Below are 17,758 nucleotides of genomic sequence, written 5' to 3'. Positions count from 1 at the left end.
TCAAATGCTAACTTTAGCTGAAACTGGACCTGTTTTTGATGTTTTATTTGTTGTTGTGTTTTTCTGGTACCACTTTCGAATAAGACTACCCTTATGAAGCCTTTATGAATGCTTTAAAATGAGTTTATTAATAGTTACTAGTCATGTCATAAACACTTCAAAAATGTTTAGTAATCAGTTGAGCTTTAACAGTTTCAATGAATGTGGGCTCACTATAAGGTGAACGGCTCACTGTTGCCCTTTTTATTTACGTTGTTACTGCTTATTCCATTATTTTTAGATGTTTATGACCTAGTCTATAAACATTAATAAACTCATGTTCTGCTCAACCATTTGTGCCAATGTGCCATCTCATTTAAAATCACTTATTTAAAAAAATGAATAAAACACATAAAAATAAAAATGACCCCCCAAAAAATCCATTGCTTTTTGATTGGTGAAGACATTAAAGGGTTAAACAGTTCATAAACCCTTCATAAGGGTGATCTTATTCTAGCTTATATATACACAGCTTATTCATCACTGCTGTCAGAACAAAACCTTGTATCTCCAAAATGGTAACTTTACAGGAGAAGGAAAACACCTACTTTACTTTTAATGTACGTCAATGGAACCAGACATATTTCCAAGTCATTTTGGGCTGTTTCTTTTGGTCCATTCATCGTGAAATTTACACACATTGTAAAGAGCAACAGACACTTTCAAACTATGACAAAAACTGAAAAATGGAGTTAAAAAGTTTTGCTCTGACAGCAGCAATATGTTGTGTTTGTCCATGACAGGGTGGACACTTGTGGTTGAGTCACAAGATGTTGGCTTGCAATTGCAAACTAAACAGCCTCATAACTATGATGAACATTCAAAGGAATCAGTGTTGGCGGTTAGTGAACTACCTGCAATTAAACTAGGAGTTTAACTATATTATGCAGTAGCTTGCTGGTAGGTCAACTACCTTCAATATTTGCATAGTGAGTCAGGTAGTTTTATTATTTATATTTTATATTTTAGTAATTGCTTTTTTTGCCATTTTTTTGTGTACTTAACTACTGAAACTTCAATTTGGGGTCACACTTTATTTAGATCTATCTAGATTCTATCTTTAACTAACATTCAAATTAATATCTATTAAATGCAACTGAACTTGAAGTTGCATGTAAAAGAGACTATTACATTTATCCCTAATCCTAAACCTAAAGCTAACCCTAACCCAGAGGCTGTAACCCAAATGTTAAGAAGAGCCCTTTTGTCAAGTTTCAACAAAAACCTAAACACCTTGGGAGCAATTTTATGTCCATTTTATTGAAGACATGTTTCAAGATCTTGGCTGTAAATGTGTCTCAGTATGTGCTAATGTGCTAGTATAGGCTAAAAAATATAACATTAATAAAAACACAGATTTACTTTGCCCTACTTGCTTTTCTCGCATCTCTGGCAGGAAACTTTCTTGTAAAATGTCTCTCAATGCTCAAATTTCTATGAGGCTAAAGTCGCTTCTTGTTAGAATTTTTCCATTCCACCTTAAATGGTGCTTGAGGTGCCAGAATGTAACCGCTGCACCATTTAAGGTGGAACATGAAGATTCGAACAAGAAGCTGCCGAATGAAAAGCAACTTCAGCCTCGCGACCTTTGAATGTTTAATGTTTGACCAGCAGTCTGTGCTGATCTTCAGGGTTAAAGGGAGAATCAGCAGTTCTACATTAACTCCAGCTTTTAAGACCATTTACTGTTAAACTGTGTTGAACGATCAACAGAGCTTTATTTGACTGTAAAGAAGGATTATTTTATTATTGCCTACTAATCTAATTCAGCTGTCAAGCCACAACAGGGCGGTAAAAGAGCCGCATGTTGTCGACCCCTGGACTAACCTCAGGGCAAAACCTAGGCAAACTTCTAAAACTAACCCTAACCATAATGTTGTTGATAATCAACTGAGTATCAGCAGAGACTTTGTTAATAATGTACGTATCTGTAGATCATCTATGGGGACCAACCAAATAAAGTGTGACCCAGTTTTAGGTCATAAAAGGAAAAATAATGTTATTTTATTTTTCGTTTCACCATTGCTATGGTAACTGACCAGCCCCTGCTTTTTCTTTCATCCTGACATAGATCGATAGATAAATAGATAGATACTTTACTGATCCTGAAGGAAATTTAACATCATCACTCATGACAAATCAGATGAGGTGAAAATCTTTCTGGATACATTCCCTGTCTGTGCTCTCATCTCTGACAAAGTCTTCATAAAAGTTCTAGCCAGTCCTGCATATGAGCAGCTTTTTAGTGTCAGCAAGGGCATTTTCAGTGCCAAACAGAATCGCCTGCTGGATAAGAACTTTGACAGACTGCTAAAGTGTCGAATAATGAACAGATTATGCTCTGACACATGGGCCCATCATTTAGACAGGCCCACTGTGTAGACTCTTCTAGTTATTAAGGCACTTTTTGCAGTGAACTCAATTTGAGTGGCATTTTTTGCTGGTATACGACTTATTTTGTATATACTTTGCATGATTAAAGTGTTCTTTGTGAAATTAACGGGTTCTTCAGATTTATTGAGAATGGGCTGCAGATGGTTCTATGTAGTACCTCTTTGAAAAGGGTTCTATATATCACCAAAAAGCTTTCTTCTATGGTCAAACGTTTGACATCGTCACAATAGAAGAACCCTTTTTGGTGCTATATAGAACTCTTGGTAACACTTTACTGTAGGGTGCTGTTCATAAGGCTACATGACAACCTAAGGTTGTCATTGTTCCAATAAGCCTTACTTGCTAAAATGCCAATTTTGGTCAAAGTCAGCTAAAGTAGCCTGTATGACAGATGATGCCTGTTGTAATAAGCATTTATAACCAGTTATGTAGGGTTATGTCAGTTGTAATGACAACCTTATATAGGTGTCGTGTAGCCTTACGAACAGCACCCTACAGTAAAGTGTTACTGAACTCTCTATAACACATTCTCCATCAATCTGAAGAACCTTTCATGATGCAAATAACTCTTTAATCATGCAAAAGGTTCTTTGAGTGTTCATGGTTATATACAGAACCATTTTCTTTACTAAAAAACCCTTAAAGGACCACCTTTTTAAAAAGTGTGCTATAATATTTTGTCATAATTTCATATCACATACATTATCAATTTGGTAACTTCTTACAAATAGCTTAACTAGATCTCTTCCTAAAGGATAACTTTACCATAGTTCAACCTCTTCCAATAGGAAGTAATTGGTGGCTTACAAAGCTATGCTTTCAAAGTAGCTTCCACGGCACTGACAGGAATTTTTTGGAACGTTTTAATGACTTTTTACTGTTTGTATGGTAGTAGTACTCATTTCTAGATTGCCTATTCCTAGGTGGAGGCAGTCGTGGGCCCAGCTGAGTCCCAGAGCCGACAGTACGTGACTGAAGTGCCCTTGAGCAAACTACCTGACCCCAACTGCTTCCTGGGTGCTGTGGATAGGGCTGTCCATCGCTCCTGGCACCTTACATCCCTATGCAATTGATCAGGCGATGCTGATGTGTTCTTCTTTAGTTTTGTATTTGGCTAATTCAGCTAATATGTAATAGAAAAGTGGGTAACAGTTCTATCAACCATGCTAAAGTAACAGCCACCATCTATGTTTATAGGTAACTGTTCATAATACAGTGTCAGGAACTACATGATCGGGCCTATTAGCTATATAATATTACACAACTATAACTGTGTAAATTCATCACTGAGCTGTTGCTTTAGTGACCATCTACTTGGCCCAAGTGATCTTCTCTTTTACTCTGCGGTGGACCTCTTGCCTTAGCAGGTCTCTCTCTTTGCGGATGCCTTGCAGAACGGTGCGGTTCTCCTGAGCTCTCCGCACTAGATAGGGCAGTGTGTCATCCACCGAGCCATACGGCACGGACTTGTACACCGAGAACCCCTGCTGGGCTGGAGATGAGGAGAACATGAGGAGACAGAGAGAGAAAGGTAGTCGTGATTGAGGCTAGTTAACCTACGACCGATAACAATGTGACCTTCCACACAAACACTAAATAAATATGCACCTAATCTGAAATCAGTGCATTCTAAGTGAAGATATTTTGAGAAAAACACACAAATGCATTATTTTGTAGCTGCGGTTGCAAAACTTCACAAGCTGTACAGAATCAGTTTCAACCTAATGCAACTACTGTACATCGCTGCTGTCGGAACAAAACCTTGTATCTCCATTTCTGTCATTTTTCAGTCTTTGACATAATTTGAAAATACTTGCTGTCCTTTACATTTTTTGTAAATTTCATAAAGAACTGACCAAAAGATATGGATCAAAATGACTTGGAAAAAAGTCTGGTTCCACTGACTTACATTAAAAGTAAAGTAGTTTTTTTTCTTCTCCTGTAAAGTTACCATTTTGGAGATACAAGGTTTTGTTCCGATGGCAGTGGTATAAGACATAAACATACATTCGAATTATTTACATCACAGTGCTACAATGTTTGCTTAGGATAGCAAAATAGTGTTGATTCAACACTGAACAGTGTGTGGACTTTTGTCATATAACCAACATCTAAAATCAACATTGATTCAGCAGTTCTGTGTTGGTGTATCATCGTTGTTTCAACGTTTGCTTTCTGTGATCGAGTTTCCACTTTAAATGCTGTGGTACTGAGCAGAGCTTGAAGCTAATTAAAACTGAGCAGCCTGAAAACAACAGGTTTTGCTGCCAACAATGCTTAGGTCCTGTCACGATTGGCCCCTCCCAGTCCTCCACGTGCTTTTGTTTTGCTTTCCTTCTGGTCCTGCCCCCTTGTTTCCAGGCCTGCCCTTGATTGTTCTCACCTGTGTTGTCCACCTGTGTATTGTTAACCCTCGTTTTTTCCCGGCATTTAAGTCCTGTGTTTTCCCTAGTCTCTTGCTGGTCTTTGTGGTGTGTAGTCTATGCTTTGCTTTGTATTCTCTTATAGTATATTGTTTGGTCTTTGTTGGTATTGTATTGTTTGAAGTGTATTGTTTGGATTGTCTGGTGTTTGTTCTTCCGGCCTCCGTTTGTTTATCCCTGTGTTCATTTTTGTCATGTCTGTTCCCCGTTCAATCCGTGTTGGCTCCCTTACCCTGGACCATCTTGACTTTGAAATGGATTGAAAATGGATTTGCCCCTAATACTCTACGCATATGCGTCTGCCTCCTCATCGCTCCCACTCGTTACAGGTCCCAAGTGTCAAACACAAGGCTGGGTCCAGATCAGGCCCATAGCTTAATCCTATCTGGCCTGTGAAATATTCTATTAATATTTTCATTTTCTATTAACATTAGCCCGTTTCACAATGCGTTGCACTACAATCCCCAGCATGCACTGCAGCATAGTGTGCCTAATGTAATGTAGCCTATTGCAATGAGCATAATATTGTGTATTTAAATGGTTCCTTGCATGGTGAAAGGGTTCTTCACATTGATAGAGAATGTGACTATAGAGAACCTTTTTGGAAAGGGTTCTAAATAGCACCACAAAGGGTTCTTGTATTGTTACAATGTCAAGCCTGATACAGTATAAGAACACTTTTCAAAAAGGTTCTATATAGAACCATGTACAGCACATTCCCCATGAATCTGAAAGAGCTCTTTAATCATGCAATGGGATCTTTAAGCATTTGTGGTTCTATATAGAATGATTTCAAAAAGAGTTCTTTATAGCATCAAAAAAAGTTCTTCTATTGTTCCAAGCTTGACATAAGTTACAATAGCAGAAGTCTTTTTGGTGCTGTATAGAACACTTTCCCAAAAGGTTCTATATGAAACAAAGCACATTTTCCATCAATCTGAAGAACCATTTTATGATGCACAGGGTTCTTTAAGCATTCATGGTTCTACGTAGAACCATATTCTTAATTAAAGGCCCTGAAAAAATCACCCTTTTACGATTGTGGACTTGAAGAATGTGAAAGAAAAAAGGTAAATGAAGTATATTACCAAGAGTGAGGGACACGTGGTCACACATCCCCAGCAGCTGACCGAAACACACCGACCCCCCATTCCGATCAATCCCCAACTCATCCATCCTGGAATAGAGATGAATTATGCTCTTTGAAGACTGCTTTCTGTACACAGATTAGGCCCTATAAACCTAAAGAACACCTTTCACTATTAGTGTAACTGCTCTGTCTTGTGTAACTGCACTCTGAGTATTTACTGTTTTGTGCTGCACGGTCATCAGTTTGTGTACTCGCTTGTTTACTTATAGTAAAGGAATATTTGGGTGAAAAATCAAATGTATGGGTCATTCTACAGAAACTTTAGTCTTTACAGTTATGTTGCACTTGAAAAGCATGTTAGGGTTACAATTTATTTATATTTTAAAATAAAACAATAAGTTATTTGAACAATCACACCTTCCTGAGCCTCAATTTAGCGATATTGGTTTATAAATCAATTACATAGACTTCCAAGCACCACAGAAGAGCTCGTCCTCACAGTCGTGTGTAAAATATGTGCCATATGTTGAGGCAAAAATATGTTTTTTCTGCTATTTTAACTGCAATAATCTATACATGACACGTGAAATACATGAATTAAATGACAAAGTAAAATATATAATTAAAGTTCCCCAGGAGTCCTGTCACTGGTGTTACCATGTAACAAAAAATCTCTTATTTTGAAATAAAAGTCACACTGATGATGTCACTCGACTTCCTTTGACCTGTTTTCTGAGGATCTATGAAGAAAAGCACATGGTGAGTCCACTGTGTCTTTCAGTTCTCAGAGATTTTCTCATTCAGCTCATGATTTCATATGTAGCTTTTAGCTGACATCACCAGTGTGACTGACTTTATTCTGAGGTAATTGTGGAAAAATAGAACACAAATGGATAAAATTCCATATTTTAGTGGATGTTCCATGATTGACAGCGTGTGGTTTGATGTTCTGTAGCAGCCGTTCTGTAAAATGCATTGTTCATTAAAAACGTCTCTGGTGTTTCCTTTATTATGTGGAACACCAATGAGGATCAGTAACACCACTGACTCCTATGGAAAGACAGGAAAGTGGACGTTTCTGTAGAATGACCTGTATATGACTTTCCCCTTGACCTAAATGTACTCTCATGTTGTCTACATGGTTTCTGTGTGGCATACTGTCATCTAAAAGGACACAGCAAAGCTAAAACAGTATTTTGTTTAGCCCTTTAAAGCCTGAATTTTGATCTTTTGTGCATTGCCATGTATGCAACCTGTCTTATTTTCTTTGTTGCACCAAGATGAACCACTATTTTGCTCGACTGCATTGGTTCTCCAAAGAAAGTTGTTTTTTTTTTTAAATGAAAGATTCTGTAATAAACCAAATTGGTTCTCCTCCAGCTTCGCTCTTAAGAACGCTTTTCAACTCCTTAATTTCTAAGAGTGTAGATTCAGCAGCCATACCGAGCCACTGCCCTTTTAACAGACTCCTCATTGTGCGTCGCTACTATGATCTTGTAGCGGTCAGGATGCTGGGAGATGAGGTTCAGCATGATGTCCAGAGAGCCGTTGTAGCTGCAGGCAAAAGTTGCTAAAATATGAGGACAGAAACATCACACAAAGCATTTGTGGAACATTCGAAAAGCTTTATGATCTGATCACCAATTATTTGTGTACTCCCAGGTCTCGTGAATGGGGTCTGTTCGTCTTTCCTTGTCAGCGAGTTTCCTCTCCTTGTCCATGTACGCCCCTCTAACGAGTTTGACCCCGAGACAGAAAGACAGGTCCTTAGAAAGACGGATGGCTTCTAGCAACAGATCCCTTGACTCCTGAAGAGAGAAGGTAAGGTGGGTCTGATTTGAAAGAACTGATTGGTGCTGTATTGTGCTACATGGTTTGGCACCTTGATATACTTCAGATCTCTTGTGTCCCTGTTCTACACAGGCCGCTTAGATCCTGTAATACATTACCTTTGAATAGTCAATGGTCTTAGTTGGGATCTAGGGCGGTTCACAGTGTTTCTGAGAAGTCTGATGGAACTTGACATACGTATCACTGGAAGAACTTCTTCTGCTTCTATGCAAAAACCTTATATTTCCATATTTGTCTTTTTCTTAAACTATAATTTGAAAATGACTCATTACCAGGTACCAGCTACCCTCAAAATTTCATGAGGAACAAGCAATGAGAACTACATTTACAGCACTTTGAACTATATTTAAAATCATAATCTAGCATGATATTTTGTGTTGTAGGCTGAACATTAGCTCAATCCCATTTCAACCCTCATTCCTACCACTTAGCCCTATCCCTCCGTTTTGCGCATTCACTTCTAGAGGTAGGGTGTCTGGGTTGTTGAGATAGAGAGGTGGGACAAAGTGTTAGACGGTGGTTTTTCAGAGACACTCCAAACAGAGTGAGAAAAAAATGGCGAGATGGAGCACAAGAGACCAAAGAAACTCACAAATGTGAGAATTTTCACAATTAAAAAAGTATGATAACCAATGTATTCATTTTTGTTGCATCATGGTCCTTTTCTTCATAACAAGCATAAGAAAGCACTAAGATGCTGATGTCTCAGTAGTTAGTTAGCTAAACCTCCTGTTCCACCTTAAAATGAGCAGCATTTACATTCTCAGGCATCAGACCTGCTGCACATTTAAGGTGGAACGGGAAAATTTGAACAATAATCTGGCGAATATCTGACTTCACCTTCATATCACTGAAGAATTAGGGGTGGGTGATAATAAATAATTGCCCCCCTCTTTGAAGGCATTTGATGCTCTAAATGTAACTAAAGCCCAGCAGTGATGAGCTGAACTTTCACTGCAGAGGAGCAGGGTCGCCTACAGAGCTGATCAGAGTTAATGTTCTTCTCAGCGAAGCTCGTTCTGCTCGTTAGTTTGTGCTGATGATGCAGTGATTAAGTCACTTGACGTTACCAAGTAGGATGAGCTCATGAGAGTCATTTCAGGATGAGGGTTAATCACATTAATGACAGATTTGTGTCGCTTACCTAAACCAGTGTGAAGCATTGTGATTAGGTTTCATTAAATCATTTTTTTTATTTTCTCTGCCGCACTTTGGTTAAATGTTGGCTTCCACTTGTGAATAAACTTTCCAAAAGCTTCCAACTAACCACCCACCTTCAAGTAACACTGGTAGGTGTTCCAGATCCAGGCATCATCTTGATTGAACTTCTTCATCATGGCCATGGTGATGAGAGAGAGCGCGGGGTTCATGTATGTGTATTCGGCGTCCACTAGAATTCTGACCTTGTTTATACTGGCCTGTTGACCAAAAATAAAGAAATAAAGTGTTTTTGAGTGAATAAATCAACATAATTTCCTGTCTTACCTCAAATGTAGTCAAAAACATAGATATACATTTCTAGATGCCATGTTGTCTGTTCTTCTCTGTCTGAGGTGATATGTCTGCGTGTCCGCCATGTTGGAGAGGTCAAGATCCGCTTGTGAACAGATTCACTTGTATTGAGAGACAAAGAGTCTCATGATTAAATCTACCACAACTTCCTTATTACTCAACCGATTTTCACCAAATCTGTTTAGTTATAATCCTCAGACTCAGATTAATCTGGGCTGCATGGATCTGCTCTTGGAAGCATTTATTACTTTAATAACTGATGCTATAATTCCATTATAATGGAACTATAATGCTATAAATCCAGACCAGCAGGGAAGTGGTTAGTCTGTACCGGACGTTAAAAACCGAGTTAAGCACGAGTAAAAACACAAACTAACACTCATCAGCAAATCCATCAATGAGTAAGTCACTTCTAATATTAATACACATAGAAATACAATAAACTCCCCAAAACACAGTGAGAAGGACGAAGCTGAAGTCGTCTTCGCATTCGCCAGCTTCTTCTTCGAGTTTTCCCGTTCCGCCTTAAATGGTGCAGTAGTCACTTTCTGGTGCCTGAAGCTGCAGATTTTAAGGTGGAACAGGAAAATTCACACAAGTAAATAAATAGTATTTATCACCTGAATAGAATATTAAATGAAATAAGCTTAATGTAAAACCAGAGGAAAAACAATCACATCAATAGGTTCTCTGGCGGTACTGAATGCAGTCCAGCAGCGATGCTGACCACGCTAAAATGGTGGTGCCGTTGACATGCCTGACTGGACCCAACTCGGCATCTAGGTCTGTATATCTATGGTCAAACAGCTGAGACATGTTTAGGGTCTTCAGTCTGCTGCTTTAGTTTTAGCCCAGGATCTACGAGGCTAATGCAGCTAACAAGTAAAAGTAGCTTATGTACAACAATTAGCATTGTGCTAACAGCATGTCTTCACACAATTCCCACAAAATGTTTTGGGTTGCTCAGAATCTCTGATAGGCTTGATTATGTGGTTTATGACACTGTATGACTCAACTTTTATCTCTGGGGTTTATCGACTTTTATCTCTGGGGTTTATCGACTTTTATCTCTGGGGTTTATCTCAAACAAATCATGTATGCTGAGAAAATCCGCAACAAACACCACCTTCAGCACCGCATCGTGGATGCTTATGACAGCATTTATACAGAGATTCTCAAGTGGGTTCATAACAATTGGATCCTGCGCCTTCAGCTCTGTGTTCAGCACCAGGGACAGCAAACTGAACACATCAAATAGCTGTGCGTCACAGGCAACGTTCCCAGTTGTTGTTGTAACTTTCTGTGTTGATAACTTTTGAACCACAAGAGATATTTGCAAATCTGATTGCGGCTCAATTTCTGAGACAATTCCGGTCTTCTTTGATCTACTACATGACCACCTTCCCTTTGGAAAAACTTGCCCTTGATCCAATATCCATAGCCCCCCTCACCCATTACTTGCTGGGGTATTCAGATTTGTCATTTTCCATTTTGTTTCTGAAATAAAACGGTGCCTTATGACTTACCCTGTATAAACACGAACAAACCATGGCGGCTACTGTTAGCTATGCTAATGTACGGCATGTTTACAGATATCAGTGATTCATACAAAGTCAGAAACCACATAATGAAGTCTACCAGAGACTCTGAGCACCTCCTCACGCTTTGCAGTAAGTGTGTATTGGTTATAGCATACGGTTAGCTAAATGCTATAACCTTAGCTTCCGTTACATTAGCCTCCTAGCTCCCAGCTCCATTTGAGTTGAAACTGTGTAAATTGGATTTTTCACCCAACTGTTCCTTTAAGGCTTTAACTGTACTGAAGTTTTGTACCTCTCCTATTTGGTCCAGTCTGCGGAGACCACACAGAAAATGTGTGTTTTCACTGTCACTGAGACCAGGAAACACCACCGCCTGCTAGGGCAAAACGATTCACAGTCATGCAACATCCTACTGTTTCCTGACCTTAAAAGGTTTTTGATATAAAGCAAAAAAATTCCAGCGTCTACCTCGCTGTTCATAGCTCCAACCAGGAGGTCCAGGTCATACTGTTGTTCCTTCAGCAAGCAGGTCAGTTTCACCTAAACACCGCAACACATAGTTACACCTGTGATGCCTCATGTGTTAAAATACATCCTGAAAGAGCCTCCCTCTGTTCCCATCATCCTATGTTCCTTGGGTTCTATATTCCTGGGGTCCTATGTTCCCAGTGTCCTATGTTCCTAGGGTTCCATGTTCCTTGTGTGTTATGTTTGTATGGTTCTATTTTCCCAGCATCCTATTTGTCTAGAGTTCTATGTTCCCAGCATCCTATGTTCCTAGGGTTCTATATTCCTGTGGTTCTATTTTCCCAGCATCCTGTGTTCCTAGGGTTCCATGATCCCAGTGTCCTATGTTCCTAGGGCTCTATGTTCCCCTTTTCTTATGTTTATAGGGTTCTATGTTCCTGAGATTCTATGTTCCCAGCATCCTATGTTCCTAGTGTTCTGTATTCCTGGGGTTCTATGTTCCCAGTACTCTGTGTTCCTAGGGTTCCATGATCCCTGTGTCCTATGCTCCTAGGGTTCTATGTTCCCTGTCTTTTATGTTTATAGGGTTCTATGTTCCCAGCAACCTATTTTTCTAGGGTTCTATTTTCCTGGGGTTCTATGTTCCTAGCTCCTGTAATATATATATATATATATATATATATATATATATATATATATATAAACCCTACATTTTGTACAGTGTCCTTGAGTGTCGAGATAGGCGCTTTTAAATTAAATATATTATTATTATTATATTAAGTGGAAACACAGGTGGGAACAATCAGGGGTGGAGTCACTAAACAAGGGGGCTGGACTACAAAACCAAAACAAAGAACACACTGGCTAAACCAAAACACAACACATGGACAGGACTGGGAGGGGCCAATCGTGATAGTTCCTTGGGTTCTATATTCCTGGGGTTCAATGTTCCCAGCATCATGTGTTCCTAGGGTTCCATGAAATCAGTGTCCTATGCTCCTAGGGTTCTATGTTCCCTGTGTCCTATTTTTATAGGGTTCTATGTTCCTAGGTTTCTATGTTCCTGGTGTCCAATGTTTCAAGTCTTCTATGTTCCCAGCATTCTATGTTCCCAGCATTCTATGTTCCAAGAGTTCTGCATTCCCAGGGGTCTATGTTGCCAATGTTCTATACTCTCAGGGCTCTATTTTCCCAGGATTCTATGTTCCCACAGCCATATGTTCCCAGGACTATGCATGCACAGAGTCTTATGTTCCAAGGATTCTAAGTTTCCATGGTTCTATAGTCCCAGGGTTCTGAATTCCCAGGGTCATATGTTTCTAGGGTTCTTCATTCACAGGGTTTTATAGTCTCAGTGTCCTTTCTTCCCAGGGCTCTAGCTTCTCAGGGTCTTGTGTTCCCAGGTTCTGTGTTCCCAGGATCCTGTGTTCAGCTGTTTATATGATACGTAACTCCTCAGATTGACACATTAAGGGAACCTATGAAATGTTCCAAGATCATGGGATCATCAAGTTGCAATGCACTTACACTCAGCTAGGCCAGCCACAGTGAGCTAATCAGTTATTTCAGACCATTTTAGTGTGGGAAAATAATTGTTTTGTCTGGCTGTTTAAAACATTAGAAAATGAGAAGGCCTCGAGGCCTGAGCCACAGATGGCTGTTTCCTAGAAACTTAATGAGGAAATAAGGGGAACATAATACCCTGGAAACATAGGGATGGCCTTCTAAAATGCCAAGCTACAAAAACATCACAAATCAGCAGTGGGTGCCATCTGAAAGTGGACATTTAAACTAATCTGAACTAAACTCAGTATTCTGAATGGGTCTGTTGCCAGTGGCAGGTCAGCTGGTCTGACCTGCTAAGAGCTGCGGTTAAAGGATACAGTTGTGCATCAGGATGCACTGGGAAGATCTTTTAGTGGCGTTTTGTTCTAACCTACTCACACAAAGCTCAGGGCTGACCAGTGCTGTGATCTTCAGCTGCATCATGGGATCTTTGCTCCATGAATTGCAGTGAGACATCCGCACACATTCCAGCATGGCGGCCAAGTTGTCATTGTACCTCCGCTCCCTGTTATAACAGATGGATTGTCTCTATAAGAAACCCAAACATTAATGATATCTAATATTCTCAAAAATAACATAGGATTAAAGGAGAATTCCGTTTAAATGGTTCAGATGTAAACAGAGTCATTCTGAGTGGCTAATGTAAAAGGCTCTCTGTTCTACAGAAACTTACAGAGTCAGAACTGTTCACAGTGGTGGTGATAGGAACCAGACGTCCATCTAAAAGCTCCTCACAGATAGTTCCTACATGAAATGGTTATGAATTCACTGCCTGATGCCTGAGATGCTGTTTTATGATACCTCTGAGATGGTTTTGGTCTTAAGATCCATTCATAGTGGAGGGATACATGCAGGACGTTGTGAGGCAAAGTAGTCCCCAAAGAAAATTCATTATTTGAGATGTATTATTTGAGTAAATAAAATGTCTATTTTTCTGTTGAAGTCATGGTGATGCCTGGTAAGTTTCTCTAGAACAAAACGTTTTACACCAAACCACTCTGATTGACTCTACATCTCAACCACTGAATTCTTCAGAAATTAAAAAAAAAAAATCGGTGGAATTTCCCTTTAAACACCCCAAAGACAACAAGGGGATAAAATGATATCTCAAGGTTGGGGCATTTGTCACCTTGAGTTTTGCTGATTGTGTACCGTAAGTTATTTATTTGGTCAAATCTTTGTGTCCACAAATGTTTAATAAGCATTATAAGTTAATCTATAACCAGTGCTCTTAACCTACCCAGTGCTCTCTCCCAGGTCCTCCTCAATGGGGACGGCCAGCATGGGCCGCAGTCCCAGAGAGCTCATCTTTTCCATGGACTCTGAAATCTCCTTCTCCGTTTCCCCGGCAACAAACTGGGCATACACAAACGGGCGAAGGACCTTAGCAAAAGCTTGTTTGCCCAGGATGGTCCGTGTAAACGTCATGACCTGAGAGACAGAGAGGGAGAGCGAGAGAGATATCCCTGCTTAGACCAACACATGCACTGTAGAAGATGCATTGCAGGATCTCTGGTTTGGTCTATAGGAGGCACTGACAGGGACGTCTCACCCAAAATCCAAAATGAGAGAATCGTCACTTTTTATTAGTGCTCAAGTAACAAGAAAATCTCTAATAGATGTCCATGTCACTTGTTAGCTACATTAACCTTGTAGCTCCAGAAGTTGTTTCTCCGAACTATTCCTTTAAAGGGCTCATAGCCAACTTTTTTTTGTCTTTTATTTTTTCTCTGAGCTCCACTTATAACACTTGCATGGTTTTATTTATCAACAGTCATAACTTACTTTTACATGACCATTTCCCAGCCTCTTTATTCCTTAGAATTAAACAAACTTTTTTGTCAGTGCACCTTTAATACTGAAATATGTACAACCCCATTTCCAAAAAAGTTGGGACGATGTGCAGAATGTAATTAAAATAGAATGCAATGACATGCAAATCAGGTAAACTATATTTTTAAAGGAAAATACTACAAAGGCAACACATCAAATGTTGAAACTGAGAAATTTTATGTTTTTGTGGCAATTTTGAATTTGATGCCAACATGTTCCAAAAAAGTTGGAACGAGGGCCTATTTACCACTGCTCAGCTGCTGTAGTTCTGAAAGTGAAATGTTTTCTCTTCTGGTTTGATACAGGATTTCAGCTGCTCCTCAGTTTCAGGGGCTCATTTGTCGTAAATTTAATTTCATAATGTGCCATTTGTTTTCAGTGGTGACCGGTCTGGACTGCAGGCAGGTCAGTTTAGCACCCAAACTCTTTTCATACGGAGCAATACTGCTATAATACATGCAGAATGTAGTTTGACATCATCTTGCTGAAATAATCAAGACCTTCCCTGAAAAAGACGTCATCTGGATGGCAGCATATGTGGCCAAAACATGTACATATAGTTCAACATTAATGGAGCCTTCACAGATGTGCATGTCACCCATGCCATGTGCACTAATGGCCCCTATACCATCATGAATATAGGTTTTGAACTGCGCACTGATAACAAGTTGAGTGGTCTTTAGCTCAGAGGACACAGCGTCCATGATTTCCAAAAGAATTTAAAATATTGATTCGGACCACAGGACACTTTCCACTTCCCCTCAGTCCATTTGAATGAGCTCAGGCCCAGAGAAGGTGGCAGCGTTTCTGGATCCTGTTTATATCTGGTTTCATCTTTTTGTTTTAGAGGTTTAACCTGCATTTGTGGATGCAGCGACGAACTGTGTTCATAGACAGTGGTTTTCAGAAATGTTTCTGAGCCCATGCAGTTATTTCCACTACAGAATCATGTTTTTAATGCAGTGCTGCCTGAGGGCCCAAAGATCACGGCCAGCAAATACTGTTTTTTGGCCTTGTCCCTCACATACAGAGATTTCTCCAGATTCTCTGAATCTTTTAATGATATTCTGTACCATAGACGATGAAAAGCAGAGGTTCTTTGTTATTTCACATTGAGAAATGTTTTTCTTGAATTGTTGCTCTATTTAATGGTGCAGTCTTTCACAGAGTGGTGAACCCCTCCTCATCTTTACGTCTGAAAGAGCTCTGAGATGCTCTTTTATACTTAATAATACTTATGTTACTGACCTGCTGCTGATCAACCACCACGTGTGTTTTTTAAGAACTACACAACTTTACCAGCTTTTTGTTCCCCATCCCAACTTTTTTGGAACGTTTTGTTGGCGTCAAATTCAAAATAGGCATATATTTATCAAAAAAACAATAACATTTCTCAGTTTCAGTATTTGACATGTCTTTGAAGCACTATCAATGAAATATTGGGATTAAATGATTTGCACATCATTGCATTTTGTTTTTATTTACATTTTTCACAGTATCCCAACTTTTTTGGAAATGGGGTTGTAAATAAAATGCCTGTATTTGTGCTGTAGTCATGGCGACCCCTGGTTCCTATCACCACCACTGTAAAGAAAACCATTTCACACCAAACCCCCTCTGAATCTCTCTGTTTACACCTGGGTGGACGAGTTCTGCATAAGTTGTGAAAAATCAAATACTCCTTCAAAGAAGACTGAACTGGACTGACCTTTAGAGAAGCTCACCTTACCACAGTTGTTGACCAGCGTAGGGAAAGAGCAGAGTCTGAAAACCCCCAGCGCTCGCATGAGCTCCCACCAGCTCTTCACCCGAAACGCCTGTGGGTCCTCGAAGGATAGGGGAGTGGGTGCAACAGGGTCCCTGAGGTCACGACCCTTTACGGCTGCAAGCTTTGCATGCTGTGATGCCAGCATCCGAGAGGCCAAGCTCATAACTCGCAGAGACAGGAAGTAATGCAGTGCAGGGGGCCGGAGAACAGAAGACATCCTTGGCTTGAATGAGCCTCTGTGTATGATCCTAATAGGTCACGTCGTAATAGTCGATGTTCTTACTTTATCGATATCTTCTGGTGGAGAATCAGAGGAGATACACCAGTGAACCTACTGTGAGTGAATTATAGAGACTCAGTGCCTCTTTCTGCATTATGGTATGGACTCAGACGCAAAATATACAATGCAGTAAAAGAAACTGGAGCAAACATCTTGCAAAAACCACTCTTACCTGTTCAATCTTCAGCAGATACCACCCAGACTGGCAGTGATTACAAAGTGAACGTTTTGACCTGACTCAACTCTCAGCTCTGGTTCAATAAACAATGAAAGAAGACCGGCGTGGGAGGGATGGTTTGTCCATGACTCTGGGATTGGGGTTTGCATTGGGTTTTGTGGTTAATTACTGACAAATGGCCTGAACTTTGGGCCATTTTGAGGTCAACACCTCTAGTGTCCTCTTGAAACTTCACTTTTTACCAAAATATATCTTAACCCCTTAAATAGTCAGGGCCTACCAGCAGGCCCACACTTCTATAACCTAAGAAAAGCTCAATAAGTTCAATTCCACGTAGTTACTGAATAATAAGCCTTAGTATGTAATTAGCCTGGGATTTTAAGGGGTTAATGCAGAACACGACTGAAAACATTGATGCATTAACTAGAGAGCTGTAGAGTAAAGCCACACTCATGCAAAAGTACTTTTCCTAAAATTAATATGAGTAGAAGTGCAAAAGTTTACTATTTGAGTTCTGCACAATTCAGTGAGCAAACAGGGTGATTTAGAGTGGTCTGGTATGAAATGGTTCAGATGTCTTTACAGTGGTGGTGATGGGAACCAGAGGTCGCCATGACTACAACACAGCTACAGATAGCTTATTTACCATCCAGAACCACCAGTGAACCTACACAAGTCTTCTGAGCTTATATAGAATGTTGATGATGGAAAATAGTGGAAACCTAAAATAATACGTTTTCTATGGGGAAAATGTTTGCCTCACAGTGCCTAAAATATCTAAAATGTTATTGAAAAACTATCGTAAAACAGCATCT

The 17,758-nt window shown here is 39.7% G+C and overlaps 1 protein-coding gene across 5 annotated transcripts; it reads right to left on the bottom strand.

The window, feature by feature from the left end:
- Nucleotides 1-1,790: 1,790 nt before the first annotated feature.
- Nucleotides 1,791-17,044, bottom strand: prodh2 (proline dehydrogenase 2). 5 transcript variants are annotated; one of them, XM_017695129.2, is made up of 11 exons: nucleotides 16,938-17,044; nucleotides 16,442-16,782; nucleotides 14,125-14,315; nucleotides 13,263-13,389; nucleotides 11,319-11,390; nucleotides 11,143-11,226; nucleotides 9,072-9,215; nucleotides 7,588-7,754; nucleotides 7,390-7,500; nucleotides 5,945-6,033; nucleotides 1,791-3,925 (listed from the first exon to the last, which is right to left on the bottom strand). In XM_017695129.2, the coding sequence occupies exons 2-11, from the start codon at nucleotides 16,700-16,702 to the stop codon at nucleotides 3,744-3,746; spliced, it is 1,428 nt and encodes a 475-aa protein (XP_017550618.1). In that variant the 5' UTR covers nucleotides 16,703-16,782; nucleotides 16,938-17,044; the 3' UTR covers nucleotides 1,791-3,743. The 5 variants fall into 5 exon arrangements, with proteins under 5 accessions (XP_017550618.1, XP_017550621.1, XP_017550619.1 ...); XM_017695132.2 differs by having other exon boundaries at nucleotides 11,143-11,223; XM_017695130.2 differs by having other exon boundaries at nucleotides 16,442-16,779; nucleotides 16,938-17,039.
- Between the last annotated feature and the right edge of the window lie 714 nt (nucleotides 17,045-17,758).

This window comes from Pygocentrus nattereri, chromosome 13 (genome assembly GCF_015220715.1).
Source record: "Pygocentrus nattereri isolate fPygNat1 chromosome 13, fPygNat1.pri, whole genome shotgun sequence".
Classification (NCBI taxonomy): Eukaryota; Metazoa; Chordata; class Actinopteri; order Characiformes; family Serrasalmidae; genus Pygocentrus; species Pygocentrus nattereri.
This window is presented reverse-complemented; position numbering and strand designations above follow the sequence as displayed.